The following is a 24,388-nucleotide window of genomic DNA, read 5'->3' as shown; positions in this document are numbered from 1 at the left end:
ACTCAAGGTCTTAAATTTGTCAAGCCAAAATTTTATGGTATAGTTCTTACTGTTAAACACCCCTTCTTTGCAACCATTGCATTAATCACCTTGTTTCTCTGGCTCGCTGGCAGGTTTCCTTCATCTCGTTTGACCAACCACCTATGCACGGCCTAAGTGTTAGAGGTTTTAGATTCTATTAGCATTATTTGTATTTGTGTTTTTAAACAACTTTTATTAATTTTATTCAACTTATATTTAAATTTTATAATAGAACGCTGATGTTACTGTTTTTAATGTCTGCTTGAGTAATGCTAAATTAATGTAAAATGTAAGTTGAAATGCAATTTGCTGCCTGAACTGTTGTCTTATCTACCTGCAGGACATGAAACCAACAAAGGAATATCTTTGCCGATGGAAATATCGTCTAATGGCATTGTGCTCTTTCAGGTCCCTATCAATCATGACTGACCTACACAAAAATAGTTTTATTCGACAACATGGATGGAAAATTAAACAGATGTCATTTCACAACAATTAAATCAAACCATTTAGTAAATTAAAGAAAACATAATACATAACACTACATAGAGCACTTACCGGGGAAGAAATCCAGGATTACAGCTAGAAAGCTTTTCCAAGCACAGAGTGAGTGTGGCTGTTGATTCCTGACTTACGATAAAGTATGCAAATGGAACTCCTCTTCCAATACTATTACTTAGAAGAAGTGCATAAAATGCATAGCCATAAGAGGTGATCCCCCTGTAGGTGGCATCCATGAACACCATTGGATGTGGATGTTCCTTGAGAAGTTGTTTTTGCCAAGGTGTCTGTACTACAATTATCAAGGGCTGTCCATCACTTAGTGGTTGATAGAAGCAAATATTCTCCTTTAACTCTGAGGTGGCAAGTATATCAACACTGATACAATCTTTTACATCTGGAAAAATTAGTGCATTGAGGCTCTTTTGAATTATTCTTATATCCTCTGGTGTAACATAGTATCTGCGATTTAGTTTGTCTTTATGTCCATGCCTTCCTGCCCAATCAGCACTCCTTAGAAGTGTTTCAGAGACTGATAATCCTTGCTCAAGCCACATCTGAATTAACGCTAGTAATTCTGGGTCAATACGGTTTTTGACACCCTCTTCTTGTATATTGAAGTTATGTCCACTGTGCTTCAGCATTTTGTGCACAACAGCACCTGTAAATCCAGCATCCTTGATTATCTTGAAAGACACATACGCCCTGCAAGAGTTTGCTCTGGTTTGGGTTGGTTGTCCTGTGCTGCTTCCGGTTGCTTTGTTTGATCTCTCACATGAATAATAATAGTAGTCTTTGTGTGTACTTACAGGCAATTTAAAATAGTTCTGTGTTTCATTTTCCAATGTCTTGACATAAGACTGCATGAAGTCGTCCTCCTTCTCCTCAAAAACAACAACTTCTTGAATGACATCAGGATCTGTAACCTTCTTCAGCTTTCTTTTAACACCTTTAATCCAAATGTTTTCCATTGCTTCTTATCTATTCTTAAAGAACAAAATAACAGTATTAAAAGCAATCTTTTCATATCTTAATCTAAAACAACCATTAAGGCATAATCTTACAAAAGCAAAACACAATTTTATTTTGGTGGTGTATTCCTAGAACTATCCCAGAAGTCCCAAGAGCAGCAACATAACCTAACACTACCGACACCATATGTTAAGATTTAAGGCTTGTTCGACTTCATGCAGCGCCGCAAGAACAGACATCCGGATGAAGTCAAAGTACCGCGAGGGCGAGATGAAATTAGACTTTGTATTATTTTTCTAATCGTTCTCGCGGTACTTTGACGTCACCCGGCTGTCAGTTCTTACAGCGCCACATGAAGTCGAACAAGCCTTAATACCTAACGCCACGAACACCAGACGTTCAGATTAATACAGCACAGTTTTCCTGCCCTAAGAGCAGCAGCATAACCCAACACCACTGACACCAGACACTGAGATAACACAGCACAGTTTTCCTGCCCTAAGAGCAGCAACATAACCTAACGCCACCGACACCAGACGTTTCGTGCCCTAAGAGCAGCAACATAATGCCACCGACACCAGACATTGAGATTAATTGAGAGCGAGATGAAATTAGACTTCGTATTTTTTTTCTAATCGTTCTCGCGGTACTTTGACGTCACCCGGCTGTCAGTTCTTACAGCGCCGCATAAAGTCGAACAAGCCTTAATACAGCACAGTTTTCCTGCTCTAAGAGCAGCAACATAACCTAACGCCACAAACACCAGACATTCAGATTAATACAGCACAGTTTTCCTGCCCTAAGAGCAGCAACATAACCTAACGCCACAAACACCAGACATTCAGATTAATACAGCACAGTTTTCCTGCCCTAAGAGCAGCAACATAACCTAACGCCACAAACACCAGACATTCAGATTAATACAGCACAGTTTTCCTGCCATAAGAGCAGCAACATAACCTAACGCCACCGACACCAGACGTCTAGATTAATACAGCACAGTTTTCCTGCCCTAAGAGCAGCAACATAACCTAACGCCACAAACACCAGACATTCAGATTAATACAGCACAGTTTTCCTGCCATAAGAGCAGCAACATAACCTAACGCCACCGACACCAGACGTCTAGATTAATACAGCAGAGTTTTCCTGCCCTAAGAGCAGCAACATAACCTAACGCCACAAACACCAGACATTCAGATTAATACAGCACAGTTTTCCTGCCCTAAGAGCAGCAACATAACCTAACGCCACCGACACCAGACGTTCAGATTAATACAGCACAGTTTTCCTGCCCTAAGAGCAGCAACATAACCTAACGCCACAAACACCAGACATTCAGATTGATGATACAGCACAGTTTTCCTGCCCTAAGAGCAGCAACATACCCTAACGCCACGAACACCAGACATTCAGATTAATACAGCACAGTTTTCCTGCCCTAAGAGCAGCATCATAACCTAACGCCACAAACACCAGACATTCAGATTAATACAGCACAGTTTTCCTGCCCTAAGAGCAGCAACACACCCCAACGCCACAAACACCAGACACTCAGACCAACACAGCACAGCTCCCCCGCCCCAAGAGCAGCAACACAACCCAACGCCATGAACACCAGACATTCAGATTAATACAGCACAGTTTTCCTGCCCTAAGAGCAGCAACATAACCTAACGCCACAGACACCAGACATTCAGATTAATACAGCACAGTTTTCCTGCCCTAAGAGCAGCAACATAACCTAACGCCACAGACACCAGACATTCAGATTAATACAGCACAGTTTTCCTGCCCTAAGAGCAGCAACATAACCTAAAGCCACAGACACCAGACGTTCAGATTAATACAGCACAGTTTTCCTGCCCTAAGAGCAGCAACATAACCTAACGCCACCGACACCAGACGTCTAGATTAATACAGCACAGTTTTCCTGCCCTAAGAGCAGCAACATAACCTAACGCCATGAACACCAGACATTCAGATTAATACAGCACAGTTTTCCTGCCCTAAGAGCAGCAACATAACCTAACGCCACCGACACCAGACGTCTAGATTAATACAGCACAGTTTTCCTGCCCTAAGAGCAGCAACATAACCTAACGCCACAAACACCAGACATTCAGATTAATACAGCACAGTTTTCCTGCCATAAGAGCAGCAACATAACCTAACGCCACTGACACCAGACGTCTAGATTAATACAGCACAGTTTTCCTGCCCTAAGAGCAGCAACATAACCTAACGCCACAAACACCAGACATTCAGATTAATACAGCACAGTTTTCCTGCCATAAGAGCAGCAACATAACCTAACGCCACCGACACCAGACGTTTAGATTAATACAGCACAGTTTTCCTGCCCTAAGAGCAGCAACATAACCTAACGCCACCGACACCAGACATTTAGATTAATACAGCACAGTTTTCCTGCCCTAAGAGCAGCATCATAACCTAACGCCACCGACACCAGACGTTTAGATTAATACAGCACAGTTTTCCTGCCCTAAGAGCAGCAACATAATCTAACGCCACCGACACCAGACATTCAGATTAATACAGCACAGTTTTCCTGCCCTAAGAGCAGCAACATAACCTAACGCCACAAACACCAGACATTCAGATTAATACAGCACAGTTTTCCTGCCATAAGAGCAGCAACATAACCTAACGCCACCGACACCAGACGTTTAGATTAATACAGCACAGTTTTCCTGCCCTAAGAGCAGCAACATAACCTAACACCACAAACACCAGAAATTCAGATTAATACAGCACAGTTTTCCTGCCCTAAGAGCAGCAACATAACCTAACGCCATGAACACCAGACATTCAGATTAATACAGCACAGTTTTCCTGCCCTAAGAGCAGCAACATAATCTAACGCCACTGACACCAGACATTCAGATTAATACAGCACAGTTTTCCTGCCCTAAGAGCCGCAACATAACCTAACGCCACAAACACCAGACATTCAGATTAATACAGCACAGTTTTCCTGCCCTAAGAGCAGCAACATAACCTAACGCCAAGAACACCAGACATTCAGATTTATACAGCACAGTTTTCCTGCCCTAAGAGCAGCAACATAACCTAACGCCACGGACACCAGACATTCAGATTAATACAGCACAGTTTTCCTGCCCTAAGAGCAGCAACATAACCTAAAGCCACGAACACCAGACATTCAGATTAATACAGCACAGTTTTCCTGCCCTAAGAGCAGCAACATAACCTAAAGCCATGAACACCAGACATTCAGATTAATACAGCACAGTTTTCCTGCCCTAAGAGCAGCAACATAACCGAACGCCACGAACACCAGACATTCAGATTAATACAGCACAGTTTTCCTGCCCTAAGAGCAGCAACATAACCTAACGCCACAAACACCAGACATTCAGATTAATACAGCAAAGTTTGACTGCCCTAAGAGCAGCAACATAACCTAACGCCACAAACACCAGACATTCAGATTAATACAGCACAGTTTTCCTGCCCTAAGAGCAGCAACATAACCTAACACCACAAACACCAGAAATTCAGATTAATACAGCACAGTTTTCCTGCCCTAAGAGCAGCAACATAACCTAACGCCATGAACACCAGACATTCAGATTAATACAGCACAGTTTTCCTGCCATAAGAGCAGCAACATAACCTAACGCCACCGACACCAGACGTCTAGATTAATACAGCACAGTTTTCCTGCCCTAAGAGCAGCAACATAACCTAACGCCACAAACACCAGACATTCAGATTAATACAGCACAGTTTTCCTGCCATAAGAGCAGCAACATAACCTAACGCCACCGACACCAGACGTCTAGATTAATACAGCAGAGTTTTCCTGCCCTAAGAGCAGCAACATAACCTAACGCCACAAACACCAGACATTCAGATTAATACAGCAAAGTTTGACTGCCCTAAGAGCAGCAACATAACCTAACGCCACAAACACCAGACATTCAGATTAATACAGCACAGTTTTCCTGCCCTAAGAGCAGCAACATAACCTAACGCCACCAAACATACCAGAAGCTGTGATTAATACAAGCAAAATAGTGGCTCTGCAGCAACTTACTTTTAAACACCCCACAGATCATGTATTTAGTCAGTTTTCTGACACAAAAACATTGATTAAAAGTTTTAGATCAACGCTCGACATCCAAGTTGGTGCTAAATAAGATAATGCTAACATGCTAACGACTGTTAGCTTACTATTTATGTATTTTTTACTTAAATTATCTCAAAATGTCAAATCAAGGGTACCAAATAAAAAAATCGTTCCTTTGAAGAATATGTAATCATGTCTTTTTACACGTCTTTTTGGTGCTAAATAAGATAATGCTAACGTGCTACCGACTGTTAGCTTACTATTTATGTATTTTTTACTTAACTTATCTCAAAATATCAAATCAAGGTTACCAAATACATAAATAAAAAAAAAATCGTACCATTGAAAAATGTGTAATCATGTCTTTTTACACGTCTTTTTGGTGCTAAATAAGATAATGCTAACGTGCTACAGACTGTTAGCTTACTATTTATGTATTTTTTACTTAACTTATCTCAAAATATCAAATCAAGGTTACCGAATACATAAATAAAAAATCTTACCTTTTGAAAAATGTATACGGTAATCACGTAATCCTCTCACTCCAGTGCTAACTAACGCTCACTCAAAAATGCGCTTTTTTCGAATGTTGAACCCGCCTCCTCTGCATTTTCATTGGTCATTTTTGTGAACCAATCATATTTCTTTCTGCCCTGAGAACATGTTTGTGTAAGGAAAACTCCCATGTGCGTTTCAGGTAAGCTATCTTAGCTAACTTTGTGCTCGTTCGCCTAAAGTTAGATTTGTGAATTCCGTTCTACAAATACACTTAAGATCAGAAACGGTAGTTTATAACTATTTGAATGGTTTTAGTTGTCCACCTATATTTTTATATTTACGATAGTCCAACGAGATATTATAGTGCATTCTTACAGTAGCCCACATGATTCCTACAAGTTACTGAGATTTCAGATGCTAGAATGCAGTGGCGGCTGGTCACTAGGGGGCGCCGCCCCCTTAAAGCTGGCCAGAGAGGAAAGCTACTTTAACATGTTACCGAAAAGTTAAATATATAGTGCAAATTAATACAAAATAAATTCATTTAGTTGTACTATTTCACTGTTAGTCATGTTATAATTTATTTAAAACAATTAAAAATCAAAACTGAGTTCGTTGTGTGTGTGTCATTAGGGGTGCGCCCCAGACACACAAACATGAGTGTCTATGTAGGTCAGAAAAAAGGGTAAAAACATGTGACCTGAGGCTGAGCTCTAAGTGGCTAGTTTCGGATCCGCCCTGGGGCGCAGGACTGTGCCCCCCAAACACTCCCACTTATGTTGAAAGCGAATCAATATTGCTTTTAATGTTTTTTACCTCCTGTGATTGGATGGTTCGAAGAGTCTCTTAAACGCGTTGGAGATTGCTGTGTTAAATGATAGCTACGGTACAGATCAGTGAAAGCAAGTGAAATATCTTGAGATGAAGGAAAATATGCTTTTATCCTTACAAAATCACCCTTTACAAGGTATTTAATTGATGAATAAATAAAGGATTAAGAAGCTTGGATCAGATCGACCAACGGAGTCAAATGATGGCAGTCTGTGTTCTCCACCACTTCTCATGGCAAACGGAGTTGGCTAGCTGGATATTATGTAAGTCTTCTTGAGTTTTATTTTTTCCCTGTTTGCTGTTTTAAAGTCTAAATGCGTGATATGCACGACATTAACTTTTGTGGCACGTTTGAGCTTGTGTTGCGTGGACATAATGAGAGCGAGTGCTGGTCATATAATCCGGTATATTTCGTGGCTTGGTCAACTTTGTTGTTAGTTTTGTTGTTGTACAGTGTTGTAGAGTTTAAAAAGCACCCACGAGAAAACCACTGTTTATAAGGAAACTTCACGAATCGTGCATATTGAACTGATGGACTGTATGTACTCCCTGTTGTGCTTGTGCTATTGCTATAAAAGCAAAAAGAAACGTACAAGCCTGTGATTAGGCAACTTTAGTGTCTCTTTTTGTGTGTATTCGGTCGCGTTAAACGAAAAGTCTTTGACGGAGAAAATTTAAGCAGGATAAAGAAAAATATGAGCGCCATTTTGGCAGATGCCTATACAACTCAACTTGAGAATGTAATTCCTATGTATGTCCAGTTGGTGGCAGTGTGTTGCTCAAATGACGCCCTGGTTTCTAGATATTCTCGCGCTATTTTGATGTCATACACTGATTGGTCTGCGCATGGCTGCTGAAGTTAAACACTACAGGAGCGCTGCAACCAGACGCCTGTCTAAGGTAAAGATACAAAATCTAATGACAAGAGTCTGCATTAATCTGCCTTCATGCGTTTATTACATAAGATGGTTTCAAATGAGTTTAGTTCAATTCAGATTTTTACATGTTTATTGATATTTTAATCGCAGTAGTATTTTGTTATTTGATTTGTTCATATTTGCCTGTTCAGCATAAAGCTCCGTGTTTTATTGCCTCCGCTGTCACTGTGAGAAAAAAACATTAATTCATCTGCTTCGTGTGATGGTAAAGTGATGCACGGTCTCCGTTTATCTGTTCTCTAAACAAATGAATAAACACATTTGACTTGTATGCTCGTCTTGTAAGTTCATGATTAGAAATGGACATGAAAATAATTAAAACATGAAATGACGGATAATAAATGACTGTGAAGGACTCTTTACAACGCTGTTTTTTTAAAAATGACGGAGATTGAAAATGTCTATCGCAACCTCTCTCTCTCTCTCTCTCTCTCTCTCTCGTTGCTCTGTGTGTGTGTGTGTGATTGTGTGTGTGTGTGCGTGCGTGCGTGCGTGCGTGTGAATGATTACCTTGATATTAGTTAACTACAGATTCATAGTACATTTATTTTTTGCGTTTGATTTCAACTGTAACATTTTCAGCATTAAATGCTAATGATACTCATTACCTGATAAATGGCTATTAAGAGTACTGCATTACTACAGTAAAAGTTTGATTTTTAGTGTGTTTGCACCCCCCCAAATTTTTTTAGCACCAGCCGCCACTGCTAGAATGTCAGTTCATTTCTCATTCAGATATTGATAATGACCTATTAAACAACGTATTATTTAACACTGAAGTTAAAGGTTGTGTGTATAATGTTACTGTCTCTTTTTAATGCATCTCTCTCTTACACACTGTTCTGTTTAAGTATGGGTGCCATTTATATATTTATTCTCATGATGCAAGTTTATTTTAAATACTAACATAAAACTGTTTATGGTTATATTGTTTTCACAGATGCATTGATGTGTAGTGATGCAGTGGACAACTGTGAGGATGATACAATCAACATGTTCCTAAACTGTGATGCAGAAACACAATGGGAGGATCCATCCGTCTCTGACCACAACTACACTTTAAAATCACAACTCAACCTGAAGCAACCTACATCTGATATGGGAAAACAATGGTGCAGTTTCCCTGACAGGGCTTATCCTGGTCCCAGGCTAAAATGCATATTTGAGCTACAATAATTTAAAAACACCTTTTACTGACATACCTCAACATATATGAGTGCCATTGTTTTGTCACAAGATGCGCACCAGTCTTGTTTTTTTTGTAGGGTTTGTTTGTAAAAACTAAAATGTCCTAATATAATTAAATCCTAGTCCTGTAAACCCTGTCCGAGAAACTGCTTCAATGTGTTGAGCTGGCACAAATGTACATATCTCTGCTGAGAAACAACCATCTTTGGTTCAGCTTTACACAGGGTTGATATTGCATCCATTACACAGTCGCCAAGCACTTTACCAGTACATACACCAACAGCTTCCAGATAAACACTTGGGATCAGCTCCTGATGACTCAGATAAAGCTGTGTCTTAATTTATTGCAGGGTGGTCTTGCTTTACCTGTTGTAAAGTTACATTAAACCTTCATATGTGATCAGATGTCATGCAGTGATATTAAACATTTACAGTGTGATTAGATGTTATGCAGTGATATTAAACATTTACAGTGTGATCAGATGTTGTGCATTTATATTAAACCTTTACAATGTGATCAGATGTTGTGCAATTATATTAAACCTTTACAATGTGATCAGATGTTGTGCAATTATATTAAACCTTTACAATGTGATCAGATGTTGTGCAGTTATATTAAACCTTTACTATGTGATCAGCTGTTACCTGCCATGCAGTTATATTAAACCTTTACAATGTGATCAGATGTAACCTGCCATGCAGTTATATAAACCTTTACAGTGTGATCAGATATCTGTAAGGAATTTCTTAAACCATATGTGAGCTTTGTAGATTCCACTTAAAAGGATTTAGGTCTCCTGATTTGAAGGAATAAGTGTTGGCAAGTTTGCAAATGAATTCTATCATGGTACCACATAAAAACGAAATAGTTATTGGACTGGCTAAGGTGCACATTTGCTTTAAAAAAGACGAAATCACTGTGTAAATATTGATAGACAAACTTTTAATAATTTTCAATGCTGCTCCATCAACTCCCGACAGGACGAGGTAATTAAATATGTCCCATAGGTTACTTGCCGCGGCCGCTTCATATCGTCTAACCACGAGACGATTGATGGGACAATATAAGACTATCCGAGTGTCGTATGAAGTTTTAACCGTGCTCCTAATTTAAAACATTTACAGCAGTAGCGATATTTGTCATTTCGCTAAAGTAATAGTGAACTACAAAAAATCTTCTAACCACCAAACTAACCACAGAATGCACTGTGCCATATTAGCAGCAGAAGTCGGTCGACAAAATGCAGAAGAGCGAAGAATTAAAAAGGGGCCTGGCGGAATAAGGTGAATAGGGTTGCAAAAAATGCTGCACACATTATCTGATTTCACATATAACAGCTTTCTCCCAATATATTAATATACAGCATATTATAATGCTGCAAATAATATGTGATGTAGCAGCTTTCAATAAATATTTTTAAAATGTGTTAAATCCAACTAACAAAGCCTGTGATGGGGCTACACGTCCATAAGAGGTTTTTATGTTAATAAACCATTGCATATTTGTTTCTACATTTAAAAGACAAAGCTGGCAATTCTGCCAATACTTTTGTTTTTTATTAATTTATTTATTTTATTTATAAATCACTCTGGGTTATCTGATTTATCTATTTGGCTTGTGTTTTGTTTCCGTGCACTTGAGGCATTTTGCACATTTGTTCTGCACGTTGTTACTTCTGACCTTATTTTATTTAAAAAATGTTTTTATTATAAACGTAAATTCTGATAAAATTTAAGTCTGTACATTTTGGAATGTTTTTCGTTCTATCGATGTTGCGCTATTGCGTTCTGGCCATGTTTGCGCATGCAATTTAGCCGAAAGTGCTAGGTGCTCTACGTCTCATATTTAGAAGTTCATCGAACTAAACATTACAAAACGGATGTTTTTCGACGGGTATAAGTTTTAAAATGTATTTAAAACCGAGTGGTTATCTATTATGGTCGGTGTTCACTTTCAAATGATAGCAAAGAGATTCCTGAAATAAATAATATCATCAGGTCTTTCTGTATCTAAAGTGAATACAGAGATTATCAAAGTCAAAGCAAGCAAGCAAGCAAACATTTCTGTGCTAAACAATAACGCGTAGTGTCTATAAAATCATTAATTTCAGTGTTTTTCTTGTAATAAATTAACGTTTAATGAATTGTATACAAAGCTTAGTTTTTATAATTTACAGTAACAAATTATTTGTCATTTGTCTTTTTTTTTGGTCATGGCTTTGACGCGCTTAGGGCCCTATTTTAATGATCTAAGCGCATTGTCTAAAGCGCACAGCGCAACGTCTAAATGGGCGTGTCCGTATCCACTTTTGCTAATTTAACGACGGGAAAAATGGTTTGTGCGCCGAGCGCATGGCCGAAAAGGGTTGGTCCTATTGTAATGGGAGTATTTTGGGCGTAACATGGAGTAAACCAATGAGAGTCTCAGCTCTCATCCCCTTTAAAAGCAAGTTGCGCTGGGGCTATGTCTAATCCCTATTTAGATGACGGACTTTGCAAACTGAAAAACTAAGTGGAGGAAGAAGATCCCCAGTTTAAGATTAATGTTAAATAATTGTGTTGTTTTTCACGTGTATTGAAATTGTTTTTTTTTATTAAAACCTTTAAACCCCGTTTTCTTTTAGTCATGGAAGTAAAAAAAACAGGCTTGTAATTGCTTTAAATGTATGGCTATCCAATATCATCAAAAAATTATTTACAATTATGTAAAATAAGGTTTGTACTCTAAAAATACTTTATTTGTAACAAACAGGAGATAAAGAATTTACAAACGGCTCTCCGAACGTTTCAGCACTTTGGACAGCGGTTATTTTAGCAAAGAGTTTTTTTAAGCATTTCTTAAAAATGTTTCTCATCTCAGCATATCCACAGGTACAGAGTCATTAAATACAATAAATCCGTGAGGTAGCATTAAAAAAAACATTTAAAAACAGATGCATTTGTTTAAAGCAAAGCATTTATTTACTTACCAGGCTACATGTGAAGCAGCTCTTTGCACCTTCTAACGTCTCATAATTAGTCCTCATTTATGTCCAAGAGACTCAATAATAATCTTTTACATTCAATCCTTTAATCTTTCATATTTAAAATCATTTTTGTGCGGCTGCGCATTCATGTACTTTGTGATAAGCAAACCCGCGTTGTCCTCCCGTTTATAGGCGGATATTACTAATGCGCTCTTTAAATAACATAATACATATTTTGTTGGTCAATGGCGTAGTCTATTTTAGTTGCCTCAAAATAGCAACGCGCCAACAATGTGCCTGAATACACCTCGTTTTTAGACCAGAACGCCCATGGGCGCAAAAGGGGGCGCAAATGCATTTGCTATTTAAACAACGCGGCGCTAAACGTGAAAATTAGGGTGGAAACTAGCGAAAGACACTTGCGTCGCGCATTGCGCCGGGTGTAAGATAGAGCCCTTAATCTCCAAATTAAATAAAAATACTAAATTGTAGCCGGGGTTTCCAAGGCAGGATCACCTTTGTTATTTTTTTAGGTTTAGTTCTTAAAATGTATTTTTTTGTTCTGTAGATCGTGGCATTAAAATGTTATGAGGAATAATTAAACAAATGTTGCCTTACATTTTACCTTTAAAATATATATATATATATATATATATATATATATATATATATATATATATATATATATATATATATATGCATCCAGTCAAATATATTGTTATATAACTCTGGCAGTAAAGCAGAAAATAATTGAGTACAGAGATGCGCTGTATATGTTTGTTAACGGGCCATTAACGGACATATTTATAGCTAAAAATTAACACATGACATATCTCCGGGCACATTTACAGCACATCAATACTAGGCTACATCGAAACATTTACACCCGAACAGATACATGCAGGGTCCGAAATTAACTTTTTGGCTCACCTGCCACGGGGACTGGTAGATGAAAAAATCCACCAGCCAAGCATATTTTTTACCGGCCAGAATAATACACAGCCTTTTTTGTACATTAATTTCATTTGCTGTATTCATGGCAGGGCTCGCAAAATTTCAAAATCCCTGGTAGCCCTTCGTGCAGGCACTCTTCAGTTTTTGGTAGCCGGAATAAAAAATACATTACTTTTAATGTAGAATATTAAGACAAAACATCTATCAAAACACAAATAACACATATCAATTTTCAGTACATATCAATCATCATTACACATTTTTCTTCTAACCGAAGTGAAATATCTATTTATCAGATTCTGAATCTGAAATATTAACTGAAGTCACAGATAAGAAAATGCCACTTGACTTTTTGGGCATAGCACAGGCTTATTCAATTAGTTTTACCACAGTCCAAATTTTGCCAATACAAAGCCAATAGGGCCTCTAACCACAATGTTTAATCTGCTATTCTTGTTGTTTTGATGCTGTTGTTTTTTTAACAAACAAAAAGACTGGATTTCCATGTAAACCAACTTTTCCTGCTCATCCCCACAACAGATATCCTCACCATTTAAAAGTGGTTTAGTGGGTCACAAAACTCACAGTTTGGATCATCCAGGTTACTGTCTCACTCTCTTCACTGCCCGTACAATATATATCACTTTAAAGCTTGCTGCGAGAGATTTAATTTTCTTACGTGAGGATAGTAATGACTGACAGGACGAAGTTGGAGGATTTGCCCAACAAATCCATGACAAATCATGACGGATTGCTTCCTGTACTGCGTCTTTTCGCGCGAAAGTGAAAGTAAAACTCGAGCACGCGCCCAAACGTAATTTAAATACCCAAATGCCTGAATTTCATACACCATTATTACCCATCCAAATCTGTGAAAGAATGCATAAGCATTTAAATATATTTTTTCCTCCCTATAAGTCAAGATAGCCCGACAGGCAGGGCGGGGATGCATTTTGATAGCTAATATATGCAGCAGATAGCTGCAGACCGCAAGTTACCTGCAGTACTAGCTAGCAAAAGACCGTCTCTAGTGCGAGACTTGGAGCGTAGAGACGTTCTGTGGCTAGCTCATCTCGTTCCCAGATTAGTTACTGGCAAACACATTATATTGCATTAATATTTTGGTATGAAAATCACCCGCCAGTGTGGCGGGTAGCCTTTTGAATTTAGTCGCCAAACGGAAAATCTACCCGCATTTGGCGCTTGGCGGGTGTTAATTTCGGACCCTGGATACATGCATATTTGCGCATGATGACAATCTCCGGGCACATTTACTGTTATCATGTAAGCAACATGTCAGTAATACAAATATTGTGAATGCATAAGTTCTATGTTTATGCATAGTTTTATGCATTAAAAAAAATCAAGCAACACATCAGTAATACTAATATTGAGAACAGAAAAGCCGGTAAATGTAACTTACACTTTATGAATTTCGGGTTCGTTTCTGCATGCCCCTGTGCGAGTAAATGACGATGAAGCCACGTTACTAAAAAAAAAAAAAACATTATTTGTATCATGTATTTTCGGAAAATACAGATATGTTTATATATATACATCTTGTATTTTCCAAATTACTACGCAAAACACCAGTAAAAGTATACTAGTAAAACAGAAAAGCCCGCAAATGTGACTTACCCTGTATGAATGTCCGTCGCATTTCTGCAAATGCCTGTTGAAGAGGAGAGTGATGCTGCCACATTCCTACAAAAGTTTTTAATAATTAATATAATGTATTCTCCACAGTAACAAACTTATAAAGCAATACTAAGGCGGTAAAGCATAGTTGAGATAAGATAATTGGGTACATAGATGCGGAATATCTTTGTTAACGGGCCATTACCGGACATATTTATGGCTAAACATTAACACATTACATATCTCCGGACACATTTACAGCACATCGATACTACATCGATACATTTACACCCGAACAGATAGTCACGTAAACAAGACTTGTTGAGGCATAAACACTAGTCAAAATATATTCTAAATAGTGATATTGTTTTATGACATATTGTATATTTACATCACACCATACAATCATACTGTTTAACGCATGACATATCTCCGGGCTCATTTACAGCACAATGTTACACCCGAGCAAATAAAGAAGCCTTATTGATAAGTCGGCATGGACACTATAGTTATAGTAGTGATATTGCTTTATAACATATTCACATTACACTAATCAGCATACGGTTTAATGTAAGAACTATCATTTTAATGTAAACAAGTTGCCAATTACGAGACGTTTCTATAAAGTCATTATGAATATCTGCGTGCAAATAGTCAGTATACACTAGGGATGGGCGAGTACAGCATTATCTGTATCTGTATCTGTATCTGTAAACCATATGAATTATCTGTATCTGTACTCGGAGTGGGTGTGGCCTAACCCGGAAGTAGGCGGGGTTTGTTTAGACGTGAATGCGACGCGCATCGCGTCTCTGCCTGTCGGAGATTTTTTTTTTCTTTTTTTAAACCTTCAGCTGGGAGCTTTCTCTAACCACTGTGTCCCGCTCTGCACACTCACACACAGAACAGCTTTCTGTCTCTCTCCCTCAGTCTCTCGGGTTCACGGTTCTTTTCCATTAACGTTTAGGGTTTCTTCAGCTTTTTACTTCGGGTTGTAACGTTAATAGGTACTAACCAGCAGAGTTCTGGTAAACGTGGGTTCGTTCAGACGTGAATGCAACTCGCATCGCGTCTCTGCCTGTTGGAGAATTTTTTTCTTTTTTAAACCTTCAGCTGTCTCTAACCTCTTTGCTGTATTTCATACAAAAATAAAGGTATTAAGCTATAATATAAATATTACAAATTAATTTAAGCTACACACACACTCTCTCTCTCTCTCTCTCTCTCTCGTCAGTTTTTTTCTCTCTGACACTTTTTTGCTGTATTTCATAAAAAATAAAGGTAGTAAGTTAAAGTTAGTGTTATAAATATTACAAATTAATTAAGCTACACACACTCTCCCTCTCTCTTCCTCTCTCTGCCAGTCATCTAAGTTTTTTCGTTTTAACCATCAGCTGGCTTTAAAAAAGTTTTTTTTTTTACTTTACGCACTGAGTGTCTGAAAAAACTTTTTGCTGTATTTCATAAAATATAAAGGTAGTAGTGGTATAAATATTAAATAATATTACAAATTAAGCTACACACACAAACAAACACTCTCTCTCTCTCCCTCTTATGATCAGTGATACAGAAATATAACAATTTCTGATCAACCCATATTGCATGCTTAAAATAACATACCGGTTAAAGCCCCGCCCATTTCAAGACAAACCCCGCCTACTTCCGGATTAGGCCACACCCACTCCGAGTACAGATACAGATACAGATAATTCATATGGTTTACAGATACAGATACAGATACAGATAATGCTGTACTCGCCCATCCCTAGTCAGTATACAGTATATAAACAAGTTTACATCACACAACATTTCAACAAATGTAGGTAAAACTTACTCTTCAGAACATTATATCCTCAGCTGGATCAAGTCGCTCTTCAAAATACAAACAGTGAACTCTTCCTCGCTGTCCAGGAGCATCTGTAGAGCTTCCACACCTGTAAAGCGTGTCATCTTCCCAGCGCGTGTGATGAGTGGATGAAGACTGGGACACAAACTCGCTGAAGGTTCTTAAAGCATTGTTTGGGGGCGTTGATCTTGTTTGCATAGCCCGCATCAGGTAATTTCCATATGAATGGCGCGCAGACGGTAGGTGGGATCACATTAGCGCTAATGAGGTCGAGCCAGAAAAACTGTACCTCTCTTTACTTACATGTCGATTACACAAACAGACAATGAGTTCTTCAGATTTTAATTACATCATGTAAAAGTAGACATTTCAGGCTTTCTTTAGACATATGTATCATGTTCGTGTGACAAGTATTGGCGGAGTTATCAGTTCATGTTTGAAACGTGTTTGAGGAAAATGGTCAAGGAGACAGAGATGTCGAAATGCACTCCCTGTTTATTTTCTTTATTTGCCAAAAGCACACCGTTTTGTTGTTATTATGAAGGCACTCACATTAAAGTAGAGACTTCACAGTTTCGAATGATGTATTACATGTATGTGTATGATTATGAATGACGGAGTATTTTAAGTGGTTGTCACAGGAAACAGGAAAAAATGCGTCAAAACGCGGCCCCGCGTTTTTGGACCCCAGGGAGTTAATTCTTCTTTGCATCCTCAGCTATACTTAAATTGAGTGCTATAGGAGGAATTAATGCAAATGTCTCGAAAATTATACATTTTATTGTTAGAGATATCTAAAGATAACAGTCACCCACTTGCTTACCACCAAACTGTGTTGAACAAGTGCTTGCATCAGTGTTCGTGTAATCCAGTAAAGTATAACCTTATTCACGACACAGCACTTTGGTCCCAGAAAATATCCGTTTAAGGCCTCTTGAAATTTGGCACAGACGTCAGAGTCGTCCGTCATTGCGAATGTACGCACATGTACGAGAGTTGGTACGCATATAGATCTCATCGACCCAAACAACTTTCGCCCTCTAACATTTAAGCCCTTCCCAACAGGAAGTCAGCTATTTTGGATTGTTTAAAAATGCATGCGTTGGACTTTTAAATACTCCTCCTAGAGGATGCATGAGATTTACACCAAAAGGGGTGAACATGATGTTGAGACATTGGACTTGCTAAATTGCGAAGAGATTTTTGATATCTCGAACGGTTCTGCCATGGCGAGCCGACAAATTTATGGCGAAATCAGAGAAACAGGAAGTGTCTAATATCTAAGGCAAAAAATGTCTTATTGTGATGCTATGCGGGGTGTTTGTTCGTCTGCAGATTCCGATCGCATCGATGTGCCTATTGTGACTCCCGGGTATAGCGCCACCACCAGGCGCCAGGAAGTGTGTCAGTCACAAAGGTGGATTTTTTTGACAGTTCCATCCAATGTTCTTTTAAATACTCCTTCTAGAATATTCATGCAAGTGACACCAAAAGTGGTCAACATGATGCTGAGACATTGTAGATGATAAATTGCGAAGTGATTTTTGATATCTCGAACGCTGCTCCCATGGCAACGGGTCAAACTTTACTTTCATTTTAAAGGCATATTTAAGCCTTACAGTTGCATGCAGTGAACTTTTAAATACTTCTTCCAGGAAATTGATGTGCTTGACTCCAGAAGTGGTCAACATGATGCTGAGACATTGTAGATGATAAATTGCGAAGGGATTTTTGATATCTCGAACGCTGTTCCCATGGCAACGCGTCAAACTTTACTTTGATTTTTTAACCCTCTGGGGTCCGACCATTTTGGGACACTGTCAGAGGTTCTGACATGCTCTTACATTTGGTCTTTTTTCAGTTGCTTTAAAACATAATAATGGCAAGTGTCTCATACCACTGTGTTCAGCACAAACTGGGTTAACATATTATATGAGCTACATGTATGTACATGTTTGTATTTTTGAGAGAAAAAGGTTTATGCGTGGTTTTTAAAAAAGCAAAAATTTTAAGTCACTGATATAAGTCCACAAAACCCATACTAATCATGTTTTAACAAGACTTTCCTAAACAGAATCTAGTAGTCTAGAGTTTTTTCTTTAAAATGATGTGAAAATCATCCTGCCTACTCATTCACATAAACCAATATATTCATTTAGAAATTGTAAGAAACTTTTTGTTTAGAGTGGAGAAGGATTGATTAACAGCTAATGAGCTGCATAATGAGCTGCATAATGAGCTGCATAATGAGGAAGGAGGGAACTACAGTAAAGAATGTGAGGACAAATGTACATGTTTGTTTGAGGTTTATTAAGAAGTTAACAATATAATCAAAATAGAAATGAAGGTCAGTAGGACATTTTCAGTTTATTTGGAACCGAACCCTATTCAAAATCTTAACTTGTATAAGAAAATGATAAACAACAGAGCTGTAAACTTTATGTGGCTCATGTTACCATATAACTTTGTCCAAAGAGTGTGAATATGTTTTTCCACTTCATAGTTTTGTACTGATGAGAGGGATGCAGACCTATAAGAGAGTTATGAACAGCTGTCATCATAAATTGTCCACAGAAATACCCTTACATACATAACTGATGGGTAAATGATAGCACTACATTCAGATAAACTATCATAAACTAAATTAGTAGGGATGTGCCCGAAGCCGAATACGTTATTCGGAAGGGCACGGATAATGGCTTCAAAACGAATAACGAATTCATCCGAATAATAGAAAAAATATTCGGCCAGACATAATCACGTGTTTACTGGAACAGCGCTATATTATTGTTGGAACTGCTCGTCTCTTCATTACCATGTCAACAGCCTGAGGGCGTGACCGCATTAGAGATAATGAGCTCAGCCAGGGAAAACGGGACTCTCTTTACTTCAATGCAGATTATATAAACAGGAAATGTTCATTTTTGATTATAATTAGCTTGTTTTAAAAGTTGACATTTCAGGCTTTCTTTGGATATGTGTATCATATTTGTGTGACGAGTATTTGCGGAGTTTCAACTGATTTTTGTAACGTGATTTGAGAGACAGCTGGCGGAGACAGAAATGTCTGAATGCGCACCGTTTATTTTCTTTATTTGACAAAAACACAAAGATCTCTTGTTATTGTGAATGTACACTAATTAAAGAGGACCCTTCAGAGTTTCAAATGATGTCAAACACGTAAGTGTTTGATTATTAATGATGGAGTATTTTAAGTTGATTCTGCTATGATAAGGAGAAAACACGTCAAAACGCGTCCCCGCGTTTTTGGACCCCTGGGGGTTAAGGCTCTTGGCGTGCTTAGATTAACTTTAAATTTGGCACACACATCAGATTTGTCAGCTGTTAAGTGTGCACAAAAAGGTCAGACATAGGCGTGTCTCTTAAGTGGCTCACTAGCGCCCTCGTTTGTCTAAAATGTGGGGTTTCTTTTACCTGCAGTCCCCAAATGGGTCAGTAACAACCCGCCTAAGGGAAGCGGTAAGTCCTACGTGACTTGCAGCTGTTACGTACATTGGCCGACGCCGATGGAAACTGTCAGCTGCGCGCCGGCCCCCCAAAATTTTTCCCAGACCCGGGCCCCCAGGGGGGCGGAGCTATCAGGGGTCAAAAGTATGGGATTTCTCTTGCAGTTCGGGCCTTGGCCATCGGGCGGCGCCCAGCCCGGGCGTCCACGGGACCACTAAACTGACAGTTGCAGTTTAGGACGTGCGATTCGTCGGGGCCCATTATTTGACCTCACCCGATCTTCACCAAATTCGCACCACGCGTAGAGCGTGCTGAGACTAAGACAGTGGTGCAGGTCCCACCCTCCTAGCTCGTTTCTGTGCCGATATAGAGGCCTAAGGAAAAAAATGACACGAACCCATTTTCACAAAAAAACTGTTCAATGGTGTTGCGTGTAAATGTCCAAACTGTCCAAACTCAAAAATACGTCTCACAGAAATTTTACCAGGTGAATCAGCGTCGTCTGAAACGCCTAGAAAACGTGTTCCCTGGTGACAAAATTTCGGACCCCATACTGAAAACGGACAGGACTTGAATAATTTGGACCAAATTTTTGACCTCGCCGATCTTCACCAAATTCGCACTAGGCGTAGACGTGCCGAGACTAAGACAGTGGCGCTGGTCCCACCCTCCTAGCTCGTTCCTGTGCCGAGATAGAGGCCTGACACTTGCATGTAAATAGTCTGCCAATGGACGAATAATGGGTTCGTGTCAGTTTTTCCCTTTAGAGCCTCGGGGATTTCGACCGCACTACCGCGACACGGACGAAGCACGGATTGCGTCAAGGTCACTTGCGCGCACATACGACATTTACACAAACGCACGTTGTCGTACGTGTGCGCAAGTGACCTTGACTCTCTCCGTGCTTCGTCCGTGTCGCGGTAATGCGGTGGAAATCGCTGAGGCTCTAAAGGAAAAAACTGACAAAAACCCATTATGCGTCCATTGGCAATCTATTTGCAGGCAAGTGTCAGGCATCTATCTTGGCGCAGGAACGAGCTAGGACCGCGGGACACACGCTCCTGTCTTAGTCTCGGCACCCTCTACGCGCGGTGCATGTTTGGCGTAAATCTGGCGAGGTCAAAAATTTGGTAAAAAAAAACGTAAGGGGTTTTTACCAAATTTTCGACCTTGCCCAATCTTCATCAAACTCGCACCATGCGTAGAGCGTGCCGAGACTGAGACGGGTGCGAAGGTCCCACCCTCCTAGCTCGTTCCTGTGCCGAGATAGAGGCCTGACACTTGCATGTAAATAGTCTGCCAATGGACGAATAATAGGTTCGTGAAATAGTACGTTCGTAGGCTACACCCTCAACCTTAGGACCGTTGGAAAGGGCTAGTACGGGCCTTTCCAAAGAGTCCTTACTCGAGTGTCTAGGACCTTCCTGGGCCGAGAAATAGAGCCCTAAACATGAGTTTTGTCACATAATTTCAATATTTAAACGACCGTAGCTCCGCCCCTGATTAGGCTACACCCTCGACCTTAGGCTCGTTGGAAAGGGCTAGTATGAGCCCTCACTCTTGAGCCGAGAAATAGAGCTGTGAATATGAGTCTTTTTCATACTTAAAAAAAAAAACGATATCTCGGCGAGAGATTGCGTAGAGACTCGAGGCTGGTGTCCTTCGAAAGCTCTCATCGAACCCTTCAAAACGACCTGCCCTCGACATTGGGCTCGTTGGAAAGGGCTTTCCTCCACCTTTCCAACGCCCCCACCCCCATGTCTCTAGGACCTTCCCTTTTGGAGATATACGAAATTTGCCCATTTTTTGAAATGCACGTAGCTCCGCCCCCTAGAGAAAGGCATAGGCTGAGTAAACGAGCTCTGAAAACAAGCCTTTTTCATACATTTTCAAAAATCAAAAACTATATCTCGACGAGGCAACGTCGTAGAGATTCGAGGCTGGTGTCGTTCGAAAGGTATCTCCGAGCCCTTTACAACGCCCCCACCCCCCGAGTCTCTAGGACCTTCCCGTCCGGAGATATAAAAAATGAGCTTTTACATTCAAATCGCCATAGCTCCGCCCCCGAGAGGTCCCCTCAGGGGCTTTCCAAAGAACCCTCACTCGAGTCTCTAAGACCTTCCTGGGCCAAGAAATAAAGCCCCAAATATTTGCATTTTTCACACAATTTCGATATTCAAATGACCGTAGCTCCACCCCTGATTAGGCTACTCCCTAGTCTGGGCCTTTCCAACGAACCCTCGTTCGACTCTCTACGACCTTCCTGGACTGAGCAATAACGCCCCAAATTAAGCTTTATTTCACCCTTTTTCAGAAAAAAAAAACAAAGTCCAAACTCTAAAATCCTTCTCACAGAAATTTTACCAGGGGAATCAGCGTAGAAAAAGTTGTTCCCTGGTGACCAATTTTCGCACTTCATACTATAAACATGAAAAAATGAGGATTTTTGAAGCCTCACCGAGTGCCCCTCTACGATATATCTGAAGACGGTCGTCGTGGCGCGTAAAAAAACATTTGGCTGCCGTCCGAAAACATCAAATTCCCCCATTATAATCTCCATAGGCCTCAGGCCTTGCTTTTTCGTTGCTTTTTTTAAATCTATTGTTTCAGGAACATCGCGTGCGTGCAGGACCGCCGCAAAGTCCCAGTTTTAGGGTTCGCAACTCTGCTCGCAAAAGGTTCTCGGCCGCGTCCTTCGGTGTCCCTGGCCGGGCCCCCGGTGGGATGTCACACCGTGCGTATCGAGGCCGCGCGGGGGTCGCGACACTTTTCCATTAAACCAATGCGTTTTTCCGTAATGGGTTTTTGGACGCGCTCCTCGTGACCCCGCGCGGTGTCAGATGACCTCTAGGGGGCCCCCGACCGACATATCCGAACCGCGAGAACGTAGCTCCAAATTTAAATGTAGTTGTCCAAATGTTCTCAAAATCACTCAACATGATCCTCTTGATGGCCCAGACCATCACAACATGTTGTTTGCCATTCGAGCTCCGTTTCGCTAACTTTTTTTCAGAAGGTCCCAGGGGTCTGCGCTTCGAGGGCCCGTACAATGGGGCCCCCAAACGTGCGCGTGCCGAATTTGGACCCGATCCGACTCCGTACGCGAACCCCGCTAATTTAGCGGGAAACTGTCCATGCCCCCACGAAGCCGGGAAAAGGCCTAGGCCCATTGGCTCAAGGGCACCCCTATAGGCGTCCAATTGGCCATTAAGCGTCCCTTCTCTCCTGGGGGGCCGAATAAGCAAAAGTGCCAAATCACCTATAAGTTAAATTGTACACGGCTGACAAATAAGCTGTACGGTCCCTCGCCCCCCTTATGCTGACGTTGGCAATGTATACGTATGGGGTTTTTGACGCTAACCATGTAAGTGCACTTACAGGGGGCGCTACAGAGCTCCCCTGCCATGCCCGTGTTCCAGCCTTTGCCCGGTCCTAATGGCCGACAACTTTGAAGTCTGCCAAATTTCCGTTGTTTTTGAGCATGTTAAGGCACCTAAAGTGCATGCCAAGTGCTTAAATATCCCTGAAAATGAAAGTAAAGTTTGACGTGTTCCCATGGGAACAGCGTTCGAGATATCAAAAATCCCTTTGTAATTTATCATCTACAATGTCTCAGCATCATGTTGACTACTTTTGGTGTCAATTGCATGAAAATCCTAGGAGGAGTATTTAAAAGTTCACCACATGCAACTGTCAAAAAATCCACCTTTTGTGACTGACACACTTCCTGGCGCCTGGTGGTGGCGCTATACCCGGGAGCCACAATAGGCACATCGATGCGATCGGAATCTTCAGATGAACAAACACAATGCGTGTCATCACAATAAGAACCTTTTTACCTTAGATATTAAATCCCTTTGCAATTTAGCAAGTACAATGTCTTAGCTTCATGATCACCACGTTTGGTGTCAATCCCATGAATGCATTTTTTAAACAATCCAAAATGGCCGACTTCCTGTTGGGCGGAGCTAATAGGTTAGAGTGCGAAAGTTGTTCGGGTTGATGAGATCTACATGTGTACCAACATTCGTACATGTGCGTACATTTTTGCCCAATCTGTGCACTACTGTTTGTTTTTGAATTACAGGGGGCGCTACAGAGCCCCCGTGCCACGCCCGTGTTCCAGCCTTTGGCTTTCGGCGATGACGGACGACTCTGACGTCTGTGCCAAATTTCAAGAGTTTTCGAGTATGTTAAGGCCCCCAAAATGCCCAAAAGTGTTGAAAAAATAAAAATAAAAAAATAATAAAAATAATAATCCGAGCAAAAACAATAGGGCTTCACACCTTTCGGTGCAGGCCATTCTGGCCTGCTCCTCGGTGCTCAGGCCCTAAATATAGCTGCAAGCAGCAATGGCGGGCCCTGGCATGTTTTTTTACCGCTACACGGTTTCTCCGAGAAAACGATGCACGGTGGGCATGTGCATCAAGTAGGTAAATATCAGTGGACT

At 40.3% G+C, this 24,388-nt stretch overlaps 1 protein-coding gene across 1 annotated transcript; it reads right to left on the bottom strand.

Annotated features, from left to right (window-relative positions):
* Window positions 1-481: 481 nt before the first annotated feature.
* LOC141369134 (uncharacterized) lies at window positions 482-6,298 on the bottom strand. Its single transcript, XM_073874702.1, has 2 exons — window positions 6,115-6,298; window positions 482-1,508 (listed from the first exon to the last, which is right to left on the bottom strand). The coding sequence occupies exon 2, from the start codon at window positions 1,491-1,493 to the stop codon at window positions 576-578; it is 918 nt and encodes a 305-aa protein (XP_073730803.1). The 5' UTR covers window positions 1,494-1,508; window positions 6,115-6,298; the 3' UTR covers window positions 482-575.
* Between the last annotated feature and the right edge of the window lie 18,090 nt (window positions 6,299-24,388).

This window comes from Misgurnus anguillicaudatus, chromosome 12, assembly GCF_027580225.2.
Source record: "Misgurnus anguillicaudatus chromosome 12, ASM2758022v2, whole genome shotgun sequence".
Classification (NCBI taxonomy): domain Eukaryota; kingdom Metazoa; phylum Chordata; class Actinopteri; order Cypriniformes; family Cobitidae; genus Misgurnus; species Misgurnus anguillicaudatus.
Note: the sequence above shows the minus strand (reverse complement) of the source record. Positions and strands in the feature narration are given on the sequence as shown.